The sequence below is a fragment of the Leptonychotes weddellii genome, chromosome 11, assembly GCF_054177405.1.
Source record: "Leptonychotes weddellii isolate Sample4059 chromosome 11, ASM5417740v2, whole genome shotgun sequence".
Lineage (NCBI taxonomy): Eukaryota > Metazoa > Chordata > Mammalia > Carnivora > Phocidae > Leptonychotes > Leptonychotes weddellii.
In genome coordinates this window covers 48934585-48960340 of record NC_138379.1, presented here as the reverse complement: position 1 = coordinate 48960340, position 25756 = coordinate 48934585, and the positions used below count along the sequence as shown (strand labels likewise).

The 25756-nt window shown below is 48.7% G+C and overlaps 1 protein-coding gene across 1 annotated transcript in view; it reads left to right on the top strand.

Moving 5' to 3' along the window:
- Window positions 1-25756, top strand: part of MAP6 (microtubule associated protein 6) — a 75497-nt gene that overhangs the window by 41439 nt on the left and 8302 nt on the right. Inside the window, exons 2-3 of the mRNA XM_081798858.1 lie at window positions 13247-13460; window positions 15086-15282. Of these exons, the coding sequence (XP_081654984.1) occupies window positions 13247-13460; window positions 15086-15282 (411 nt within the window). The remainder of the gene's footprint in view (window positions 1-13246; window positions 13461-15085; window positions 15283-25756) is intronic.

The window sequence follows — 25756 nt, the reverse complement described above, 5'->3', positions numbered from 1 at the left end:
CAATCCATACTCCCGCCCTAGGCCTAGGCAGCCCCTGATCTTCTTCTTTCTATGGTTTGCTTTTTCTAGAAATTTTATGTAAATGGAATCATATAATATGTAGTGTTCTCTGTCTGGCTTCTTTGATTTAGCATGATGTTCTTGATATTCATCCATATTGGTTCATTCCTTTTTACTGCTGAGTATTATCCATTCTATGGATTTCCCCATTTTGTTTATTCATTCATTAGTTCATGAACATTTGGGTGCTTTCCAGCTTTTTGGCTCTCATGAATAATGCTGTCGCTAACATTCAAGTATAAGTTGTTTGTAGATGCATGTTTTCATTTCTCTTTGGTATTTAGGAGTAGAATTGCTGGGTCATAGTGTAAGTGTATGGTTAACTTAAAAATAATTTTTTTCCCAAAGTGGCTGTAGTTTTACATTCCCATCAGCAATGTAGGAGAGATTGATTGCTCCACATTTTTGACAACATTGAGCATTGTCAGTGTGCTTTATTTGAGCCATTTTCCCGAGGATGTGGTGGTATCTTACTGTGGTTTTAATTTATATTTCCCTAATGACTACAATCTTTTCATGTGCTTATTTGCCATTGTATATCTTCTTTGGTAAGCTGTCTATTAATATTTTTCCTATTTTTAAATGGGTTGTTTGTCTTATCATTGAGTTTTACGAGATCTTTATATATTCTGAATGCAAATCCTTCATCAGATATGTTTTGCAAATATTTTCTCTCAGACTATGCTTGTCTTTACCTTGTTTTAATGGTATCTTTTGAAGAGTAAACAGTTTAATTTTGATAAACTTAAATTTATCATTTTTCTCTTTGATTGTTTTGGGGTTTTGTGTCATATCTAAGAAATCTTTGCCTACTCCAAGATCACAAAGATTTTCCTGTATGTCTTACAAGCTGCGTGATTTTAGGGTTTACATTTAGGTCTCTAGTCCATTTCTAATTAATTTTTTGTGTATGGTGTAAGATAATGGTTGAGATTCATTTTTTTTCACATGGATATCCACTTTTTCCAGTACATTTGTTGGAAACACTATCATTTTCCCTATTGAATTACCTTAGCACATTTTTCAAAAATAAATAAACCACATATGTGAGCAGTGGTATGATGGTGAATGTTTAACTAGCTCTCTGGAAAAAAGGAAGGGCCTGATTTGTAGTGTTGGCCAATTTCCTGATATTTTCACATGGCTGATTTCAAGCTACCAGTAGTTGAACAATCAGCGCACCAAATTACTGAATATTTAACAAACTTAATCAGCTCTGTGCACCAAGATAAGCCAGCTTCAACACACTACTGTATGCAAAAATCTATTTTGTTCTTAGATCAATGTGTCTATTTTTATGCAGTAACATACTTGGTTACTATAGCTTTATAATAACTTCTGAAATCAGGTGGAGTAAATCCTCAGACTTTGTTTTTCTTTCTCAAAATTGTGTTGGCAATTCTAGATCTCTTACATTTCCATATAAGTTTTAAGATCAGCTTGTCATTGTCTACAAAAGTCCTCTTGGGATTTTGATAAGGATTGCATTGAATTTATAGATCAATTTCTAGAATTGCTGTCCTAACAATATTGACTCTTCCAGTTTAGGGACATGGTATACGTCTTTATTCAGGTCTTCAATTTCTCTTAGTAATGTTATGTAGGTTTCACTTCTAGGCATTGCACTTTTTTTTTTTTAAGATTTTATTTATTTATTTATTTGACAGAGAGAGAGAGAGAGAGCACAAGCAGGCAGAGTAGCAGGTAGAAGGAGAGGGAGAAGCAGGCTCCCCACTGAGCTAGGAGCCCGACATGAGGCTCAATCCCAGGACCCTGGGATCATGACCTGAGCAGAAAAGGCAGTCGCTTAACCAACTGAGCCACCCAGGTGCCCCTCGCATTTGCACTTCTTTTGTTGAACTTGTTCCTAAGTATTTTATTCTTTCTGATGTTATTGTGAATGGATTTTAATTTTTTTTCTTTTTCCAATGTCTGTTACTAGTCTATAGAAATAAAATTAATTTTTATATATTGATTGAGTATCCAGCAACCTTGCTAAACTCATTCATTTGTCCTAGTGCTTTTTGTAGATGCCTGAGGATTTTCTAAATGCAAGATCATATTTATATAAATAAGGACAGTTTTACTTCTTCTCTTCTAATCTGTATGCCTTTAATTTATATTTCTTGCTTTATTATACTGGCTATGACCTACAGTACAATGTTGAATAGAAGTGATGAGAGTGGACATCATTGCCTTATTCCTGATCTTGGGAGGAAATCATTTAGTCTTTCACCATTAAGTATGATGTTAGTTGTAGGGTGTTTATAGATGCTATCTATTAGGTTGAGGAAGTTCCCTTATGTTCTACTTTGCTGAGTTTTTTTTTTTTCCTAAATCATGAAAAAATGTTAGATTTTGGCAAATGTTTTTTCTATGTCTATTAAGATTATCTGTGGTTTCTGTCCTTTACTCTATGAAAATAGTATATTATATTAACCGATTTGGGGGGTGTTAAACCAACCTTGCATTCCTGAGATAAATCTCACTTGTTCATGGTGTTTAAACCTTTTCATTTGTTGCTGGATTTGATTTACTGACTTTTTGTTAAGGGTTTTAATATTTATATTCATGAGAAATATTGACCTATAGTTTTCTTGTAAGGTCTTTGACTGGCTTGGTATCAGAAAAATATCTGATATTACCCATCTTAAAATGATTTGGGAAATGTTCTCTTTTCTAAAAGAGATCGTTAGGATTTGGTATTTATTTTTTCCTTAATGTTTGATGTAATTCACCAGAGAAGCCATCTGGGACTGGATTTTCTTTGGGGAAAGATTTTAAATTACTAATTCGATTTCTTTACTTGATATGTATTTATTCAGTTTTTCTATTTCTTTCTTAGTCAGTTTTGTAATTTGCATCTTTCTAAGAATTTATCCATTTCATCCAAATTCATTGACATGAAGTTGTTCCTAGTATTCCCGTATAATTGAGTTACATTTTAAAGAATAAATTAGCATGGTCTCAGTAAGTCATAAAATGATGTTTTATTCAGCACCAGCTTGATTTGTGAAAAAGATGTTTACTAAGTACTTCCTAGGCACCAAACAAAGAATGAGGAAACTTAAGCTTATTGAACACTTCACTAGATGTGTCATGCAACGTCCTTGGCACTGTGTGGAGCTCTCATAGGAATGTACTCCCAGAATTCTAGGTCTACCCCCAGAAGGAGGCAGCACTTTCAGGGCATACTCTCAGTGTTTCCATTTCCTGTCTAAGGAACCATCTTTCTGCAACTAATGGACACAGATCTTTGGGGACCCAACTAACCAGAGGAGTGCAGCCTTTGTTTTTCAACCTCAGCCGGATAACTCTGTGGTCTAGTGGCAAAACCACCCCAGAATTCCTACGACCAAAAAGCCCAGCTAATAAGGGGGTAGTGCGGGGCAGGGCAGAGTGAGAAAGGAGTCATTGTGATTTTCCTATAAGCTCTCATCTAGCTCTTCTTTTTTTCTACCTGAGATGTATTTGTATGTGTACTTATTTTAACTACCACACGCCCTCACTCTTATCCTCCACCTGCCAGCTATAGCTTTCTTATTCTGCACCTTTTTCTTCCATACAGTTCTTAGCACAGTGCCTAGTAAATACGGCAACCTAAATTAATTTGTGTAGAATCACATTGACTCCTAATTGAGCAATTTTATTTTAACTCTCTGTCCTCATAATTCTATACATGTTGTGCATATGAGCTTTCTTTGTGTGAAACACTATCTCCCAGGTGCACAGGGGCTTGTGAGCCTCATGCAGCCCGGGACAGGACTTAGCAGTTACCCGCAGAATCTCCATTTACCTAACGAAGGAACCCAAGCCCTGATGCTCGTCATTGCCAACTGCTACCCATGTTGGATCTTTCCATGTAAGGGAAAGGGCAGATTCTTTTCCACTCATTCTCTGTTCACATTAAATTAGCTTCAAAATTTTCTTTACATACAGAGACATTGCTTTGCTCAAGTGCATGCCCTCCTCATTTTAGAAAACTATTAGATATGGTGTGCACGTGTTTATTGGATATTAATGGATTAGAAGCGTGGTCCTAAATGCTTACAACATGGGCATTCTCTATCAGATCCCTTTCTCTCCTCTCACACAAAAGAAGCTGAAAGGTGCAGGCAAGCAGATACACAGGCATAGATCGTAAAGCTCCTCTCTTGACCCAGTCATTTCTGCCAGGAAGAAAGAATCTTCTGTTCCCCTCTAAAGAGAGAGAAGCCACTCTAAGCTCCCTGCAACCCTCTAGGCTCAGGTGTTCTTTTCTTTTTAATCTCCAGATCCGACTTCCTTGAACCAGCTCCTGACAATAGCTTGGCAGCCGACAGCGTTCACTGACTGTCTCCATCAGATTTCATGAAAGAGCCTGCTTCCCTTCTTCAAGAACACTTTAATATAATAAATGTAGGCAAGGTTTTTGAACAGAGACTTAATGTGTTTCCGTGACAATGTAAATCACCTATGAGAATCTGCAGGAAGATTTTAGACCATTAAGACTTAAAAGCACGATTTTCTTCCTTCATAAAGCAGTAGAAGAATGTTGTTGAAAATTTTGATGTCAAGAGGATGGGGAGAGAATTTTATTTCCCAAGAACTTAGATACATAATAAATCTGGGCCTTATGGGCAGAGACATGGAATTTATATTTGAGCATGGCTGGCAATAATCCATTATTCTGGGTCCCTACTTTTGTCAAGAAGTGATTTGTACCAATTAACGCATGTAGATATTCTCCCTAGCAGTAGAATTATTCCTTGTATGATTCTATCTCTCTTGTAAATGCCAGGCTTTTTCAAATTAGAAATGAAAGAGCAGCCCCTATTCTCTTCTTTAACAACACTTTCTCTCCAAGGCCAAACCCTCTCGCCATTCTCCGGACGCCTGCCCTCCTCCCTCTCCTGGGGCCTGGCTTCATCAATCACCCGGCTCCCTGCCCGTCTTCAGTCTCCCCCCTATAATTGCTCTTTCAGTATCTCCCCTTGAATCGCTGCAAGAAAATGTGTGTAAGTGGGGCAAGTCCTTAAGCGAACATCCGTGTATGGTGGACATTCAGTATTGGAGATTCAATTAATCAGGCATTCACTGAATGCTACTTTGTTCAAGTCCAATGTGAAATGCATTCAGAAAGAAACCTGGCATTGGAAGCTGCTGCCCCGATTTTGCCCTCTCCTAGCACCGGAATGTGGACTGCCGTGGTCAGAAATACGGCCATGGGGACAGGCATTTGGTGGTGTGGTTGCTTCTGTCTCCCCGCCTGACTAGCAGGTCAGTTCACACTGCATCGCTACCTCTGTGCCTGGCATGTAGAGGATATTCAGTAATTTTCCTTGAACGAACGACTCTGTAATGAAAACCAAATACATTTATTACACAGTTATGCACCATGGACTTTATTGTACTGACACAGATGGGCGGGTCCTCTTCAATGACTACATCCTCATTGAACCCCGCATCAGCCCTGTGAGGGAGGTGTCGAGCTCCCTGCAGTTCAGGGCAGGGGACAGCCTGGACCCAAGTTTGGAGCTGGGATCCCACCCAGGTTTCCTGTGCTCTTGGGGGTGAACCACCTTCTCTGTCCTGATCCGGGCGCTGTGCTTCTCACCTTGTTAACCTCTGTCTGCACCTCCCTGAGCCCTGTATATGCTGTGTGCTCTGAGACATCATTTTCTCCTGAGGCCTGTGTTTCTTGGTTTCTGCTGATGACCTGGCCTCAAGGCAGCCTCATCTTCAGCAGCTTTGCTGCATCGGGGGCTTTGCTACCTTCTAGTGAGGGCTGCAATATGGTCCCCCCAGTGTCTTTTTTTTTTTTTAAGATTTTATTTATTTATTTGAGAGAGAGACAGAGAGAGCAGGAGCAAGGGAGAGGGGCAGAAGGAGAGGGAGAAGCAGGCTCCCCCGTGAGCAGGGAGCCTGACGCGGGGCTTGATCCCAGGACCGCCCAGTGTCTTGCAACCAGAGCATGACCTTCGGTTCACTTGATGCCGCAGTTCTGCTGAGGGCTTGAACTTCCTGTGCTCTGCTCACACCAGTGCTTTCTGCCTTGCTGAAGTGAAGTGTGGGTGTTTTAAGCCCCTTTTGATGAGAGGAATAGTTTCTGATCAGGGTGTGTATTAGAATCAACTGCTCTGTAACAAATTACTCCCAACACTAAACAGCTTAAGCCGACAAATGTTTATTATCTCATACAGTCTCTGAGGGCCAGAAGCCCAGGAACGACTTAGCTGGGTGGTTTTCGGCGTCATCTGAATATTTGCTGGGGCTAAGGATCCACGTGTAAGCTGGCTCACTCACGTGGCTTTTAGCAGGAGGCTTCAGTTCCTTGCCGCACAGGCCTCTCCGTGGGGCTTGTGTGTGCGTCCACCTGTCATGGCCGCTTTCTGTGCTCAGTGTGAGTGATCCCCAAGAAAGCAAGCAGGAGACCTGACGGGGTCTGTAGCGGCTCAGTCTTGGAAGCTCCATATGGCCACCTCCACCGTATTCTGTTGGTTGGAGGGGAGTCACTAAGCCCGATCACATTCAAGGGAAGCGGAACTAAGTCCCACCTGAGGGAGGAGCATCCAAGAATCTTTGGACGCATATGGTGAGAAGCGATATGGGTGCCAGACAGCCTCGTGCCCTCTCCCTGGCCGGGGCAGCCCAGGGACTTCCTGTTCAGCCGTTCACAGGGGTGAGTGAGGCGGAGGCTGCATTGTGAATCCGTGGCCCGGGCTCCGTGAGCATTACACAGATGCCAAAGGACCGTGCTGACCCTCAGCAATGGCACCTGCGGAAGGGAAGAAAGGTACCCACACAGGCAACCTGCGCTAACACAGAGCACAGTGAGCACTACGGAGGGATGAAGTTCAGAGAACAAACTCCGTGCGGCTGTGCAGCCGTGGGACTGGTGCAGGCCCCCTGGGGAGGGGGCACCCGAGCCTGGAAGGACCGTCATGTGGCGTTTCAGCAGCCGGATGTATGGAGGGAAGAGGAGGCTGGGGACGGGAACAGCAAGGGCAAAAGCTCAGTGGAGGGGAAGTGCAGTAGGTGTTTGGGGAAGGTTGCGTGGTGTTCCCCTTGGCAAAATCAGCCAGAGTAGCTGCGGCACGGGGTCCTTGTGGGGGTTACAGCAGATAAGGCATTTAAAGAGCTCTGCGCAGCGCCTGGCGCCCAGCAAGTGCTCACTAACTGACGATGTGGTGACTGGTGAGGATGAAGAAGTAAGGCCGGAAAGGTAACTTGGGGCTAAGTCACGGGGCCGTGCATGTCATCCCGAGGAGTGACAGCATGAGGAAACTAGTGGGGCCTTGGCTTGGACTTTAGCTGGTCCTGTAGTGCCTGGGATCTGTTGTGGCGTTTAGTAGGGGAGTCGTGTGCTTATGGCCGAGCTGGAAGACGATCTCTCCTGGAGTGAGAGTGAGGACGGGGTGGGGACCGGGACTCTGATGCTGGGGTCCTGGCGCCACGGTCCAGGGAGAGGAGGCCTTGAGGGCTGAGGGGAGATGGCGCAGGGGGACAGGACAGGAGGAGGTGAAAGTAGGGTATTTACTGCCTCCTCTAAAAACTTTGCCTCGTCAGCAAACTGCTTTAGCAGCTGCCCTGAATGCAAGTATGCACCTGTCTAAAGGCCCTGTGGCAACAGTCTAGGAACATCTTGTCTACCAAGTCTCTGTGAGGTGGCTCACCCTGGGCCTGCCTCTGCCATTCCTTGATGGGGGCTTGGAGGCGGGCCCAGGCTTGTCTCATTGATTTTTCCAGCACGCAGGAGCCATCAAAGGAGTCCTTTAAACCCAGACCTGAACATACTGATTGAGTTTACCAAGGCACAGAGGAACATCATAGTCCCAAACCCTTTTCTGCCCCTGCAGGGATTGTGCAGGAGAGAAGTCATGCATCAAGCCTCAAATGATCTGCTGTGGAGGGGACAGTGGGCCCTTGGCAATGCAGGGAAATCCTGTCCCCATGACTTCCTCATATCATGATACAGGAGGAGCCATGGCACAGGGAACATCTCTGAGATGCCAAGGGCAGTAGCCTGCAGATGTGGGAGCCTCCCTTTATGCTCAGAGCCCCACTCTGGGGCATCCAGACCGGCTGAAGGGAAGTGCTGTCTTGTGATTGCTGCCCGGAGCCAAAGCTGCCGTGAGCTTGCAGGTGGATGACACACCCACCCCCAAGTGTGGGATGGCGGAAGGGGCAGGGGCTTTGAGTCAGATAGACTCACGGTCCAATAACTGCTTACTGGCTTGGTGAGTCTCTTCACCTGTCTGTAGTCAGGTTCCTCATATATAACATGGGGCTAATAACAGTGTCCTCACAGGGATGATGAAAGGGTAAACTAAGGCTAGATTCATAGAGAGCTCAGCCTAAAGGAAGTGGGCACTGGGAAGTGTTAGCAAACTTTTCCTTTCCTTCCCTGTCCCCTGATTCTCAGGGGTTCCTTCTTGCCCCCAGCCCTTTACCACCGTGGCGGCTTCACTCACCCGGGGCTCTGGGCTGCCTCCTGTCAATCTAGGGAGGATGGATTTTATGAAAGCTTGGGAGACACCAGATGCTTGCTTTATGAAGGGCAACTCTTCCCTACAAGGACTTAAAGACCTGGGGTGTGTGATAACAGAAGCCCCAAGCGCGAGCAGCCTTGTGAGTACCTAAAGTAGGATGGAAGGCTTGGTTTCCTTTAATTCTCCCAGTGTGTCCTAAGTGTATCGCTCTGTGCTGTGCAGGGCACCGGGGAAACACAGATAAATGCAGCTCTCTCCCCGATGAAGAGGGACCCCTCCCGGGCCAGGCGCTTGCGAGCACATACTCGGTTCAGCGCGACTGGCACCAGAGTGCAAGTATAGGCGGGGGGCCATGAGCTGACCAGAAAGGAGATCAAATAATACCTACTTCCATGAAATATGCACTCAATGCCAAGCCCTTAAATCCTGTGAAGAATGTGAGAAAGATATGGAACATGGCTCTGAGTGGGGGCCTGGGTGAGGGTCGGGGCCTGACAGGGCAGGTGGAGACAGGTGGGGTCCTCACCCAGCTCTGCCCCTTACCTGCAGTTTGACACAGGATAAGTTAAAGGATAACCCTTCACAGCCCTGCAGATGAGGTTGGACTCAAAAAGTAGGGTTCTGTCATGAATTTTCTGTTCTGTATCTCATCCCTCAGGAGAGGTAAAATGAACTTATAAAATAATTAAAGAGCGACATGAAACTGCATGGGGCACCACAAAGTTGGACAAGGTAGTAAAGCATCCAGGAGCCAAGAGAGAGGAAATCCAGGAGGGGGCCCTGGAAGAGGAGAGCCCCGAGCTGGGCCTTGAAGAATAATTAAAACTGGGGCAGTCTGAAATAATTAAAACTGGGGCATTGTCACTCAGAAACGTTCAGCAGCTCCCCAGGCCAACCGCAAGCATGTAAACATGGCATTCGAGGCCCTGTAAGCCTGGCCCCAGCTCCCACCCAGCCCGGTCGCCTTGACTTCCTTCCAAGAGCCCCACCCTCCACACCCTGAGCAGCTCACCTGCTCTCTGAACCTGCCCCACGGACTCAGAACGCTGCCTGAATTCCCTTTGTTCACTTCTCTGTCTCCATCCTCTAGTGCCCCCTTCAGAATTAAGCATCCTTTTCCCTCTGTCCCTCTGTCCCATTTGCTTAGGGTCACACACTAGAACAGATCCTAACCTACTAAACTGTAGCCGCCTCAGCCATTGGGTCACACGCCCTGTGGGCCACATGCCCCGCCCATGGCTGGTGTTTGGTAAATGCCAAATGAATAAAGGAATGAACGATAGAGCCAAAATCCGGCTGCACGGACAGGGGAGTCCGTGGTAACAGGCGAGACGTGAGTGAGCTGAGAGCGTGGCCCACGCTACTCTGGGAGGAGCATCTCGGGGCTGGAGGAGCTCAGGGGTCATCTCGTGCAGCCGTGTCACCTAAACCAGCCACGGCACTGCGCACAGCAGGCCTGAGCCCGCACGGGCACCTCCGGTGAGAACAGGCCAGCACACTGCAGTGCCGGCACGTTGGGAAAGTGCGGTGGGAAGGATGTGGGCCTCCTGGGCCCGGACTCGTAGTTCAACCCTGCTTCTTTGCCAGCTGTTTGGCCTTAGGCAAGCCACCTAACCTCTCTGAGCCTGGCTTACCTTCTCTTGCAAGAGAGATATAATACTACCTCCTTTCAAAGTTGTTGTAAGGATTATGGAGAATAGACCAAAGCAAAACCAAAACAACCCTCCAGCTTGTAAAAGGGGACTAATGAACGGTAGCTAATTCTATTTTTGTGACATATGATTAGTTACGGCTTGTGGCTGGGGAAGGTTTTGTGGAGAGTTCAAAGAAAGTTCTAAGTAGCAGAATTTGGGTTTCAACCGAACTGTCTGTCATAATTGCAGTGAACTGAATCATGGGACTCACTAACGTGGCCTCATATGAAGATCAGTTGTTTAAGATCAGGGGTCACCAAACTGCTCCCACGAGGACACGTCCCATGGATAATGCTCACCGTGAGACACTTGCCAGCCCGCAGAGGCCAGGACAGAGATGCAGAAAGATGCAGAGGTTGGCGTGGGAGAGATGATCCAGAAACAGTTCTTAGGACCGGTGTAGACCTATGTCGGTCCTAATTCTGGAAGCAGGCAGGGGTAGGAGCAGAGGACTCAGGGTTCTATATTCAGGAACCAGGTTGTTGCTGGTAATCCACATATAAGGGGCTTCAGCAATACTCTGGTCCTGAAGGGTGGGAGGAGGGAGTGGGTACCTGGAGTCTTAGACGGGTCATGGTGGCCACAGCCCCCAGTGTGACCCAGGCCAGCCCAAAATGGCTCAGAAGTCAGGTCACAGTAGCTGGTTGAACCCCTGGAAGTGTAAAAGCGGGGAAGAGAGCACAGGAAACGATATAACACAGCCTTGAGGCCAGAGCAGATGGGTGCCATTAACGGAATCAGGAGGGTCTCAACCCTCCAAGTCCCCTTCTCCTCCCAGGTTCTCCGTCTCAGTGGGGAGCACTGCCACCCACAAACCAGAATCCTGGAACTCTCCAGATTCCCCTCTGACCCTGGCCTCCCACGGCTCAGCCGCTCTCAAGTCCTGCCCACTTCCCTTTTGACTCAGCCACTCTCGGTCCCCACTGCCACTGTCCTGGCTCAGGCCTCTGCTTTCCTCCGGGCTCACTGCACAGTCTCCTGCCTGGCCTCCCGACTCACCTCGCCCCGTCTGCGCGCCATTCACACTGCTGCCGAAGTTCTCTCTCCGCAAACTAATCTGGTCACATTCATCCTTGGCTTGGAACCATTTGGCAGCTCCTCGTTACAGTCCAGACCATCCCCTCAGCATGGCTGGCAGGACCTCAGGATCTGCCCAGTCCCCACAAGCTTCAACCCAACCACCTGAACTGCCTGCAGAGGGTCATGTCTCGGCAGCCTCTTAGTGTACCCCTCATTCTGCCTGCAGCCCTGGCCAGCTCCCCGTCCTGTCTCTGACTCCACTCCAGAACCCACATCCCCGACTCGCTCCCAGGCTGGTATAGGCTGTGTTCCCCACTCCCCCCTCTGTCATGGCTCTGTTCTTACTGTCCTGGAGTAACTGCAATCCCTCTGCCTCCCACACCTTGAGCCCAGGGCCTCTTCTTAGTCACTTTGGGCTCCACAGAGCTCAGCATCCTGCCAGACAGACATTAAGCACTCAGTAAATGTGTTGCGAATGAATGAATGAGAGAAAGAAATTGAATGATGAGGGAATGAAGACAATTTGGCAGGGCAGACAAGATGCTTTGGTTCTAGGGATGTTGGGTTTGAGTTGGTGGGGCCCTCAGGTGGGGGTCCAGGCTGCACTGGAAAGGCAAGTCTGAAGCTTGGGGGAGGGTCTCTTAAGAAACTGTGGTCTCTCTGCTCACAAATCAGCCAATTCCCCTCAGGAGGTCAAATGACCAGCAAGTGGCTCAGTGTTAACCAACCAGCTTTATCAACTCAGAGAATCTCTGAGCTAGAAGGAAGGATAAGGACATCGTCTGGTCTTTTTTTGACAGGTGTGGAAACCAAGGCTCAGAGAGAGGAGAGGCCTGCTCCACATCTTGTTAGAGGCGGGGCTAGGACCTCGTGACTCTCACAGCCTCAGCTCCTTCTGCCGTCCCCCTGTGGCCTCCTGTTTGGGCCACTCGTCTCTGAGCCCCGAAGGAGGGCGTTATCAATGAGGGTGACGAGGGTGCTGGAAGAACCTAACCACAGATATTTACACCCTAACTCTTCCTTTCCCACAACACAGCTTCTCATGCCCCAAATGAGAACAGATCCATCGAACATCATGCACTCAATAAGCAGGATGGACCCTGTGGCCTCTGTAAGCAGGCACATGTACTTTACCCTGCTTTGGACCTTGTCCCCATCTAGTCTCCAGCCCTGTAACAGATCAGAAACAGCTAATTGGAATCCACAAGATCCTAACAGGAAAGATAAGAACACGTACACACTGACTCAGAAAAAAGCAGCAGATGGTGGTCATTATAGCGTCAGGACCAATAACCATTCACACCAGAGCATGTGAAGATTCTCCTGCACATACTCAGTGCGACATCAGTCCTAACAGTGGCATCCACATTATGTTTGGTACATTTTGCTTATTTGTGATATGCAAGCATTTAGACGTCTCATGAGTATTTTCATCTACAGTGATTAAGATTGTTAAATTTCTGACAATATAAGAAGCAAGCCTTTGCTATCAAGGGGAGGAACTATCCTTGAGGATTCTGGCTAACGAAGGGTCTCCATCATTACAAAGCAGGGGAGGGGACTGGCATTTTTGGCCACGGCATACCAAGCACACCGTCTAACACGTCTCATTTTCACACTCTTGACCTCACACGCGGCAGACATTCAATCATAGAGGTTGAACCCGTGCATGATGGAGTGGATTGAGTGTTTTCAGCCTCATTTGAGATATTGCAAAAACGAGGCCCAAAGATTAGAATTGCCTCTCCATGATCACACAGTGGTAGCTGGGAGCCTGAGCTTCTTCGTCCTACAAGAGCTATTGCCACAGCCTACGTCAAGGTGGCAGGAAGGAAACCTCGCGCTTCCCCATGAGGAGACAGGGCAGTTCACTGCTCAACCACCCCTCCGTCAGCAGCACCGGCACCGACTGCGAGCTCGCTGAGTTGGCAGCCCTGTACGAGGAGCCCTGCGTCCCCGCAGATCGTGTTTCATATAACCTATGCTTTCTTTGATTCACAGAAATGAATTCAGAGCGTGGACGGACATCAAGCCTGTGAAACCGATAAAAGCCAGGCCCCAGTACAAGCCCCCAGATGATAAGATGGCTCATGAGACCAGCTACAGTGCCCAGTTCAAAGGGGAGGCCAACAAGCCAACACCCGCGGACAATAAGGTCATTGATCGCAGAAGAATACGCAGCCTCTACAGCGAACCTTTCAAGGAATCCCCAAAGGTGAGACAGATCTTGTGGGGAACCCCTCAGCACAACCTAGAACCAGGGGGTTAACTGCAGCAAAGTGTGAGCGCGGGGCTCCTGCCCACCTGGCCCAGGTGGCTCCTGGGAAATTCCTCCTCTTCTTGGTAGCCCAGAGGCTAAATGCAAAGGGAATGTTAAAAAGAAACAGTGCCTAAAATAAAACAGCTTGAAGACTGGCAGGTTTTCAGAGAACTAGCTTTTCTGATTTAGAGAACCCCCCCAAAAAATTTGCAGAAAACCTCACCTGAGCTCTCAGTCCCCCCTTCTTAAAACAATGGCTTTTGCCCCTGAAGTGTTGGCCATTGAAGGTATCTCGCTGGCTTTCTCCTCACCCTGCCCCTGCAGCATCCTTGGCTCCAATCCGTGGACACTTCTTTACTCCTTTTTATCCTTTTCGTCTGTAAACACTATGCACCATCAGCTCTTAGTCTGTCACAGAGCACCTGTCTCACCAGCTGCAAGATGTGTTCCGGGTAATTTGTTACTCTAATAGACAGTTTGTGAATGATGTACATTTCTAAGTAACTTCCAGTGGATTCAGGGATTTCCATATAATAACACTACTTTGCCTTATTTGTATCCCAGTACACACTCATGAGGGAATGAGGGGGAGAATGGAGTTGGAGACTCAGCTGGAAGCAGCAATCATAAATGCCAAAGCTGATTCTGTGAAGTCAAGCCACATGGGATTGTGCAAATATCCACTCTTATCTACAAGAGTAGGAAAAGTGTGAGATCCTTTCCTCTGCTTCTGTCTGTAAGTCTTACACTGAAGTCGAGTTTCCTATTTGGCCCAAGACTGATTTGTAGGTGAAGTAGGTAACCAAGCCAGCTTGACTGGACTCCTCCACTTGGAGCACTGAAAATTCCACATTCCATGAAAGCCTTCAGGCCCGGGCAAACCAGGATGTACAGGTCAGAGGTGACTGAAAACCCCTGGATCTCCCTGAATGAATGATCTAGCCTGTGAGGCCCAACAGCATCTCTGCCCATCTTCCACATACAAGGTGGGACCCAGGACATAGTGCTGGCTTTGCACAAAAGAAGACTCAAGGGGAGGAAGGAGGGAAGTTTGGGGAAAGTGAACCCAGAGATGGCATATTGAGGGGCCATACACAGTGGCCCCAGAGTTCTCGGGAAAGAGAAGGCTGGGCCATCTCCTGGGAGGGGGGGCAGAGCTGGAGGTGACCCCTGGCCCTTCTCCTCACATTTCATCGACTAAAGCAAATCCAAGGCCTGCCCGAGTTGAACAGAGTGATGAGGGATGCGGTATATGCGATTCTCCCACAGGGAGGGGCAGCAGGGATCGCAAAACGGTAACATCATCCACCACCACGGTGCTTCCGTGGTGACAGCCGCCAGGCCGGGATGCCACTGTGGCCTGTGAGCCTGTGGCCACAGCGGACCAGCCGGTTCAGAAGCCAGATGACCTGTGTCACTGAAAACACTTTAGACGCTGTGCTTCCTCGATGTCAAGTGTCATCATGACAGTTACCGTTGAGCTAATCATGTCTTCTCTCTAACTTCTCTCTCCCACTCCCTCCCTTTTTGTGTTTCTGTATTTGCGGTCTGTCTGTCTGTCTGTCTGTCTCTCCGAGCAGGTGGAAAAACCTAGCGTTCAGAGTTCCAAACCAAAAAAGACCTCAGCGAGCCATAAGCCCCCGAGGAAGGCCAAAGACAAGCAGGTGGCGTCGGGCCAGGCCTCCAAGAAAAAGAGCGCAGAGGGCCCTAGTGCCACCCAACCCGAAGACAAGGAGCAAAGTAAAGAGATGAACAATAAACTGGCTGAGGCTAAAGAGTAAATCTCATTGCATTTTCCTTTTATTCTTCTTTCTTTCTTCTTTCTTTTTTTTTTAACCAACCAACAAAAAAGGCCACAAAATTGCTTAGAGGTTTCTCATCTGCCTTGGTCCTGAGTGTTCCAGGAGCTCTTTGGTTTGGTTTCTTCCGATGGAGGAATGCCGTCTCCAAGCCCGAGCGGCATGCCTCCTCTCCAAATCGAGACTGGCCGGGCTAAGCGCGGAGCAGGGGTCCATGCCGCGGGGCCCCCGGAACACCAGGAACCCCGGGAAGCATTGCTCCCTGCTTGTGCCTCCCACAGCAGGTGAGACTGCTCGCCGGCTGCCGAGGGAGGCAGGCAGGCCTTAGCACGCAGAGGCCCTTCCCAGCGGCTGGAAGTCTCCCAGTCACGCTTGGGAATGCCCGTAGGGTGCCCTCCTCCTCCTCTCCCCCGAGGTCTGTGTCAGGGATCAGTTCTGAACTTTAGGTGAATGTGTTCTTTTCCAAAATTCAGAGGGTTATCATGTGCTAGAGACGCTCGCCTTTGGGCTTCAGCGATGGACAGCATTTGTGGAAATACTTAAAAAGCAAAAAACCTCGGCCTTAATGTCCATAAGATGATTGTGTCTGTTAAGTTCAAGTAATTTTTCTCATAGACTTTTCCGTTAGAAACGAGTGACTGCATTTAGTTTCCTATCAGTGGGCTTGAAATTGTATGCCAAGTGATAAATATGCCGCTGATGACTCAGAGCAGGCCAGGGTGTTTTAGGTACGTTCTAGATGTCATAGGAAGATGAACACAGCGTGAGGAGACTGTTCTCCTCTGTGTACCCAGTTTTGTAGAGCGACTGGTTACAGATGACTGAGGAGGGAAGCTCAGGGGGCAGGGGTAGTGTATTGAGAACGTGGCTTCCTTGCTTCTGAGAAACACAAGGTGGGAAGTCGACACCGTGCCAAGCACGGCCATGTTCATTCTCCCTTCCTGAACTGTGTTTGCCCTGTTCCTCAGAGAGGACAGAGGGTGCTGAGCTTCAGATTAGTGGAAATGTCTGTGACTTAGCTGAAGATTAGGAGAGTTCCCTACTAAGTGATTAGCAAGCATTTTTGACCTCACTGATGAATAAAAGCAGCTCTCACCGTGTTGTGTTTCACGTGTCTGTGTGGCCAACGCCCCCGGGAGCGGCAAGGGGCACCTTAGTTGTGCTAGAGTTGTGTTGTAGGTGGTAGTCAGAGAGTTGTAGAAAGACCCCTAGTGCTCATGAGGGAACCCAACATACCCACCGGAAAAATTACATTTGCAAACCTTGTGACGTGTACATTGCTCGGTATGCTTTGTTGCCCCTGTCCTTGAAGTCCTTCCTGTTGCTGGCACCGTGACATGGCCGGGCTGTCGTCCGGCTCCTCACCGCGGCGCTCCCTTGCGGTCCCTGTGGTGTGGAGGAAGCAGGGCTTCCCCCAGTCCTCTCCTGTTCTGACCATTCAAGCAGCAAAGCCTCTTTTGGCGCCATTTTGTTGGTCACCCTGGGGCTGATGGAGAAGTCTTTTGCAAACTCGTTGAGCGTGTGCTTTGTGGGCCACATTTGTTAAAGAGAACAGGACTCCTAGAAATGAGGCGTTCGGCCAGGCCCACCGTCCTCTTCCTTTCTATCTCAGGGCGTGGAACTGAGAAGAACTTTTGAAGAAGGTAGAAAATATGAGTGAGTTTCAGTGTTCGTGCATCACACGTTTTGATGCCTGTCTGGAAATGACCAGAGCAGACCTCAGTACTGATTCTAGCTATTTGCTCACTAATCTTAACATTAACCAGAGAGCTCTATCAACATGATCTTAACTTTATCCAGAGAATTTGCCAATGTATGTTCGTTCTCCTGCGGACTGGCATTAGTCAGGCGTGTTGATGTTAGCCGCAATTTGGATTTCTCCATAGAACAGTCATATGTGTTTTGCAGATCAAGTAAATCAAACTTTACGGTGCACAGGGGAACGTTCATTCCATATTCGCGTGCTGAATGCCTGTGTGCCAGACACCGTGCGAGACGTGCTGGGTATTACACACATCTGTCTCCACAGCAGCACAACCAGAAGGATACATACGACTTGATCTCGTGTCTGATTCAAGTTTGTTCGCCCAGATTGTAGTTTCCCACCCACCTTGCAGCTCCAGGGACTGAATTTCCAACCTTTGCCCCACCTGCAGCTTGAGACGTGACCCATATAATGTCTTTTCGACCCTTCAGGCTCCCCGTCTTTTTAATCCTGCGACTGGGAAAACTCTTATTTGTAGTTCACTTTGACTCTTGAATGTGTCACTTCATGGCAAGAAACTTCCTTTGATTTCTACTGTTTACAAATAGAACTCAGCCAGTCTTATTCTGCATCCCAAACGTACTGATTGAAACTGATTTTGGTTTCACAAGCAGTGTTTCCGTTTTGCCTTTCTGAAGATGACCAAGCTTCCGACGCCTGGCTGTCCATTTTTGTATATTTCCCAGCGATTCCTGAGCTCCCCTGGCAAGAGAGCAAGGCCTGAAGCTTTCCTATTGTCTGCTTTGCTTGCCTGCAAAAATAATCCCTAAAGCTGTGCGTTGGCTCCCCAAAGTTCTCTGTTATCTGCTGGTGCTTCCAACCGGTCCGTTCTACCTTTGCCTCTCCAAGGCAGACAGGAAGTGTCTAATTACGATTTTGTGGCCTGGGTTTTGTTGCGTACCACAGATTGTCTATGTAATGTGTAGCGCACACCTCTCTTGGTGCTATTTCATTCCTGCTGTGAGTAAGAAAATGACAAAAAATATTCATGTATAGCCAATTGATTGTGACGTGCTTGTGGTCTGTGCTTGCTCAGAAACAAACAGTTCTTTTTCCAAGTATAAATAAATGCTAAAGACGAACACCACTTTCTTGATCTTATTTCCTTGGTAAGGCCCAGCTGAGTAGGTGAAGGAATCAACCTTTGCCATTTGAACCGCTCTCCACGAGATGAGCTGTGCCCTCCAGTTTTTCTGGGGTTCTCCCTAATGCAGCTTGACTCTTTTAGATTGCCTGTCAGATACTAATTGCAAGCAGTCAGAGCTAAGTGTTGGGAAAGGCGAAGATGGACCAAGAGACCCACTGGCCAACAAGGTAGTGTAACGTTTTGATCCCATGTTGCTGGGGATGAGTGACCGCCTGCGCCCAGCACCGCATTGCCGCGCTGGGAGGCTGGGTCCTGATTCTCCACCCCCTTCCCGTCACCCTGCAGGACTGGTGCTTCTGGCTTTTTCTCCTCCCAAGAGATGGCAGAGATGCCTTCACTAACTCATTTAATCTGGTCGTTGTGAAGGTTTCCCCCTCTGGGGGCTGGCTCACTGTGTGGGTTAGGGGGGAAGTCTTGTGTGTGCCCAACACGGGGGAGTGGAAACAGCCGCAAGAGAGGGCCAAGTAAGGTAACAACAGACCAGGGAGCTGGTTGTTCATATGAAGGACAGGTTTCTTCCTACAGGAGTGGGGCATCAGAAGGCTGCATTGGGGAGGGAACCTTGGAGAATGGGTGGGTTGTGGGCGTGCAGGCCATGTGGGGCAGGCCTACAGGCAGGAGAGCAGACCTGGGAGGGAACCTCAGAGCTAGGGCCGGGTTTAACCGCTTGGATAGCCTTCTGCTAAAGTGGGAGACAAAAGATGATATACTTTTAGTATGGGATCCCTCTTCCTTTTACTAACATGTGTTAATTGAATACCTATAATGTGCCAGGCACTGTGCCAGGCACTAGGGAACCAGGATGACTGAGACCCCACCTCTGGTCACTGTGGGGCATGAAGGAGGAGCCTGTTCTAGCTGGTTCCATGGATCAGGGAGAACTTCAATGGATGAGCAGGTGATGACCAGGTGAACAGAGTCTGGGGTGGCCAAGGCGTGCCAGACAGAAGGAGCTGCAAGAGCAAAGGTGTGGAGGGGTCCAACACCAGGTGAGCTCAGGTCCTGGGGGAGCAGTTCACTCAGGGAGGGTCGAGGCAAGGGCTGGAAAGTGGCAGAGACTGTCATGGAAAGTGGTGCCATGTGAGTGGGCGGTTACTAACTGGGATCTCCATTCCATACACCCAGATTTCACACCCCCCCCGACCTTTGCATGCTCCCTGCCATCATGCTTCTTGCCCTTACCTACATATCGGGCAACAACCACAGGTCCTCTCTTGCTTTAGGCTATGAGCTCTAGGCTGGGACTTTTATTCTACTTCTGGTCCCCAATTTCTGGGTTTTGGGGAGAAGCCATGGTGGGAATCAATCAAGGAGCATATATATGAAAACCCACTATATATTTGTTTTCCAGATGAACAGAAAACATTCCACCCACCTGCCTGCTTTTGTATAAGGCAGAGAACACAAAATTCTGTTTAATAAATAAAACATACATAAAGACCTATTATTCAGCTCTTTTGTGATCAGTTAAAAATTGTTTTGATCAAAACCAGGGACTGAGAGAAGTAGAAAGAAAGACAGGAGAAAAACAAAGAGGTAGAAATAGAGACAGAGAGGGAAGAAGACCCACAGAAAAACACACTGATGATAAGCTGAGAGAAAGTGAGATGTACTCAGAGTCACGCAGCAAGGACCCAGGAACAGAGCAGGCAGGAACGTGGAGAGAGAGCCTTGCTAGCTTGGTGTGACCAGCGCTCAGGCCTCACCCGGAGCCACGGCCTCTCCATGCGCCCTGATGCTTCCCCAAGCCCAGGAGGCAAATCTATAGCTCATTACTCGTGTCGCCTCCCCAAACAGCTCACAAAATTAAAACCAGCCCTCTAGTTTTAAAATAGGTCATTATTGCTAAATTAGCTATAAGCATATTGTCATTCTTCCTTACAGTTTGTGTGTTCTTATGAAATCCTTTTCTGTTTGTTTGGGGGTTTTTTCCCCGCTAGGGTTTAAAAATTTATAGCCTGCTTCTCCTAGATTTGGGAAGTGTTAAGTCCCAGTTCACAAAGGCTATAAACCCCCTTAACGTGTCATCGTGGTTTCAAGGTCCTTTTACCGCTAAGATGTCTTAAAGCAGTTTACGTTTTCAAGACCACAGGTATAAAAGTTTCTTTCAGCATGTAGCCTGTGGACCGTCTGCAGTTAAGGCAGCGCCCCATCCCAGCCCCCGCTGAGCCCACTGACAGGAGAGGCACGGTCTCAAAGGAATGGAACGAAACCTTTCTTAGACTCGCCTCTTGCGGAGGCAGGCACATAGCCCAGCCTCCTCCGTCACCCTGCCATCTGCTGCACAGATGCTCCGAACACTGAGACCATCCCAGAATACCTGTAATAATAGAACCAACACCAACGCATACTGTATCATGTGAACCGGTTAACACTGGCAGTTTACAAGGCGTTTACAATGTTCATGGATGGTATCGTTGCCAGCTGTGCAACCCAATGTCTTTCCCTAAGCGCTGTCAGCCTTGCTGTCCTCCTCTGAAGATGGGGACACTGACCCCACCTCAGAGGAGAGGACCGAGGGTGAAATGACACACAGCGGACACTAAATACGGGTCATTTCAGACCCTCCCCTTCCTTTCTCAGTGCTTGAAAGGTCCGCGTTCACGATCTTTCTGATAGTTCGCTTTAGGTAATCTCAGACAATACTTGAGTTTGGGGCAAACACTCTGAGAAGAAGGCTTTTTTTTTTTTTTTTGAGAAAAAAGGCTTTTAAAGAATTCTAGCTATTGAATCACCTTGAGTCCACGGATCTAAGCAATATTTTAACAATTTACATTTATTGACCGCCCACAAAACATTTCTTTCTGTGCCATTCTATTGAGTTCTCCTCATATGGAGCAGGTGTGTGCCCCAAGTATAAAAGACAGAGAAGGGAAGCTCAGAGAAAAGGGAAGCCTGCATGGAGCCTGGGTCTTCTGCTCCACAGCCTGCACTGCTCCCCTCCCTCACCCGAGGGAGGCCGGGGCTGGCCCTAAGTGAGTCAGGCTTCAGAGAAGCTGTAAACTACACCTACACGTCGCAGTGCCACAGTCCGGTCAGGCCACGGCAGGCCCTCCAGCAGGCTTACCTGGGATCTTCTTTAAATCATGGGACCCAGATACAAATAGGGGGAATTAAGAATTTGATCAGGTCTCCACACACAACTGGCTCAAACATCCCGACTGAATTGACCAACTGTCTCAGCCAAATATACAGGTTTTCTCCTTTGGGTACTAAATTAACTGCCTGGGTAACTAAAATGCATGGTTATTGAACACAGAATGGTCCAACAAATTTTTCATTCATAAGAAATGTACTTGGTACTGGAGATACCAAGATAAAACGGGTGTCCATTTCCTGAGGCACTGGATCAGAGACCACCATTTTGTGCTTTTTATTTCAAACAGTAGAACTGAGCTTAACTCTCTGTCCCTTGTCCTCATATAAATGGTCCCCAACTGCTTGTTAACTTGACATTGTCAACCCAGACATCTTATCCAGGGCCAAGGGAGCCTCAGATGTTGAGGTAAATAAATTCCTGCCACTGCTGCTGATTTAAGCTGCCAGAGAGATCTTTAGAACATGCAATTCTGACCATGTCATCCCCTGCCTTCAACCATCCGTGGGCTCCTTGTGGCCCACAGAAGCTTATCGGCCCCCCAGTGCACCATGCTGCTTCTCACCTCCATGCCTTTCCCCACGCCGCCCCACCTGCTCCGATTGCCCTTCTCCTGCTTCTCCACCTGGCTAACTCATCCTTCGAGACTCCGCTCAGGGGACAGCTCCAGGAAGCCTTTCCCGCACCTCCCAGGCTGGGTAAGATGCTCCCCGTGTGTGTCTTCATCACAGAACTCACCACATACACTGTACCACATGCTCGTGTGTGTGTGTCTCCCCACTAGACTGTGCTCCCCCAGGGGTCAGGACTGGCTCCTTCTGTTCACCTTTGTAGCCCTAGCTGCTGGCCCAATGCCTCCCTCAGAGAATGTCTTCAAACTTGTTTGTTGAATGAATAATGAGTGAACGAATGAATGATGATATTCACCATCTGCCTCCATATCCACCACGGCGCCACCGCAAGGCTTTATTCTGCTTAATAATTGTCTCTGCTCGCACGAAAGGGGTGGTTTCAAGAGAGGTCACGGCACAGATCACAGGGCAGTTGATGGCTGGTTTTACAATGGCCAGCCTGCCCCTGTTCTTTATGTAGCCACTTTTTTCTAAGCAGGCCTGACTTCCAAAAATCATAGACTCTTGGTTACAGGGTAATCTTAACAGGTCAGCGAATCCCGCCCCCTGCCCAATGCAGATCTCCTAACTTCATGACGGCAGAGAGGCATCCCCATGCGGAGGTCTCTTAGGAAGAAGGACTGGGAATTAGAGCCGCCAGGCCTGGTTTTAAATCCAAGATCTACTCTTTACTAGCTGTGTGACCTTGGCTGAGTCTCTTAATCTCTTTAAGCCCCAAAGAGATAACAGTAATACAAGTATCTATCCCTCTCCAAATCTGTTTGGTTCCCAAATCCAGAAAGTAGGAGTTCGGTTAGCAAGGGACATAGTATTATTTGAATCTTTTGCTTCCAGAGTTTAGGATAGCAGGTGGTAAGAGTTCTCACAGTTGGCGATACCTGCTTCTGATCTGCAGGACTGTCTGTTATGAGGACCCAATGAGGGTGCATGTGAAAGCCCACTGTCAACTGCAAAGTTGACAATAGTTCATTTCATGGATGGTTTTGTCAATAGTTCATTTCATGGATGGTTTTCTTGACCCCCGCTGACCACCCTGGGTCCCAACGGTGTGGTGGCTGGAGCCACATGTGGTAAATCCACTCCCTCTGTCACACAACAGCCTGAGCTAGAGTCCACCTAGTGCTGGGTCTTGCTGCCCTCCCTCCCCCAGCCCTTCCCCGGCCCCTCCTCTTTGGGCACACCCTGTAATCACCGGGTTCGGATTCCATTTCCGCAATTACACATTCGTTTTAATTGAGCCGCTCTGGACACACCAATTTTGATTAATTGCTCAAGATCCCATCCTTTGCTTTAGATGGAGTGGGAAGAAAGGACAAAAATTGATCTGCAAGTTCCCGGGAGCACAGAGCTAGACCAGAACTGAGCCTGTTATTGTCTGGTTGCCTTAGTTCAGCACTTCCCATTTTAAGAAGGGTCATTAGCAGGATTATCAGCTTCTTGGCAGCCCATTGAGACGGTCCATGCTGTCTTTGCCTTTGCCTTCTTGGTGTTAAAACAACCAGTGATGCGTTTTGAAATTCTTATTATACAGTGGGGAGTCTATTTAGTTTTTCTTAGCAGGTTATATCTAGAAAAGCTATTTTAATAGCAACAACACAGGACAAAAAACGTTGTCATCGAGCGCCCTGGGCAACCATCTCCCTGCGCTTCACAAGAACGCATCTGCCGCAGGGAGCCTGTAGTGGTTGGCGGGGAATCTGAACCAGGAATCTGGCCCGGGGTCTGTGATTCCATGCTGGTAAAATGCAGAGTTGGCACAGCCTCGGGGAAGGGGAAGGACGTTTATCTGGCCTTCACGCCCTTGTCCTCACTGAATCCTCACATAAGGCTAGAGAGTTTGGAGATCTTTATAGATAAAGAAATCAAGACTTAGTGATTAAATGGCAAAGTCACACAACTTGTAAGGGGCAGGCCGGGATTCAAAGCCAAGTTTGGGTTACTTAAAACTCACTCTTTGTCCAGCATGGATTTCGGTTGTGAAGCTGTGCCTCCTCCTAAAATAGCGGCCTCTTCATCCTGTCCTGTCCCTGCTCCAGATCCTTCAAGGACTCTAGGCACTCTCCTCCTCTATGGGAAATGAGTCATAGGAAGGTCCCAGATGCTGTTTGATCTGCACAGTTGCTACCTCTGCCCACCTTCTGCCCGGCAGCCCCCGCCCCCACCCAGAATGAAGCCTTGTGGTGGCAGCATTTTTCCTAGCTGTGGTCCTAGCTGTTCCCCCTGTATTGATGTGCCACATCTGGGTGGACTCTGGGGGGCTCTAGGCTGGTGGACTGATGGGCAGCTGTAGAGGGCTTACAGGTATGCGCGTAGATGGGCGCTCTCAGGCCAGGATGCTCTCAGACTGTCCGGGACTATCTTCTTTACAGGCTCTGCTGAATACCGGGTGGTAAGCCTGGGGGAGTCGTCGTGTAGTGGATGCAGGCAGGGCCAAGGCGAAGGGGGACTGGTTGCTGGGGCCCTGGCCCCCAGAGGGGCAAGTCTCTCAGGACATGCAGTTGGGAGCTTAGAGCTGGGGACCTGCAGAGGTCAGCAGCTCCAGTCTTCTGCACCAGGCGGAGCCGGTCAGGGTCATGTCAGGCCAGACCCCGTTCAGACCTCTGCGGAGGAATTTGGAATCTCTCCAGTTGAAGTCCCATCCCTCAGGGATATTGTTGTAGAGAGGAAAGAGCTTGCCTGAAGTCTGTGCTCCTTGGTTAAAGTCCTGACATCGCCACAAACTCACTCTGTGACCTTATGCAACTCACTTCCCCTTTCTGAGCCTCATTTCCACCCACAGCTGGAAAATGGGGGGTGCGGGTGACACCCCGGCACACGTCCCCCCTGCCTGGCCCACAGGGCTGCTGTGAGAATACCATGTGCCACATTGTATGTCAAGCCCTGCTAGAAAACCATCAAGAGAAGGACAAAAAGGTGCGAACACAGTTAAAATTGGACAGGATTTGTGTGTCAGGTAACCGTGGCTGCTAGAATTTGGTCTTGTGTGAGTTATGTTTACAACGTCTCACTCCTACGCTGTGCCCAGCCAGAGTCTATGCTTCTCCACTCAATTCAGTGGTCAGCACATAGTAGGCATTTACTAAATGTTCATGGAAGGAAGGGGGAGGGGAGGAGGGAGGGAGGGAGGGAGAGGTGAAGCGGACCACCGTCCCCCCCGCCCCCCCACCAGTCTGGAGAGACAGCTACAGAGCAGTTGGGCTGCTTTGAGCGGCGACGGCTCTGTGGGAACACAGGAGAAGGAGGGCTGGCCCCTGGAGGTGGAGGGCTTCACTGAGGAGGTGGCTCTGGAACTGAATCTCTGCTTGCTGGGGAGGCGAGGGGCTCAGCTGGGGAGGGGTGCCGGGCAGCAGCGCTGACGTGGCTGAGAGGAAGCTGACACGGCCCGGAGCTCTGGGGACGGAGCTACGGACCCCAGGGCAGAGGCACTCGTCCTGCTTGGAAGCCACGCCTGCAATATCACTGTCAGCTCTGGGGGTCACGCTTTCCAAGGGATGGGGAGCCCACCTAGATGTGGAAACCAAACATCTGAGCGGTTGTCAGGTGTCTACTGCCTAGAGACTCCAGGAAGAAGGACACAGCTGCTTCTCCCTCCAGATATCCAAAAGGCCGTCCGGGAGCAGGCAGCATGGCCTCCTCGGAAGGGGACCCGGCCCGGGGCAGGAACGGGAGGGAGCGGAGCCCACAGAAGCAGGGTTCTGCTCGGGGTCTAAACACTAGGCCCCCAAGGGGTAGGCAGTGGAGGGGCCAGCTGGCAGGGAGACGGGCAGATGATGACTCGGGTCTGTCCTTCCAGCCCTGGACACCTTTGATT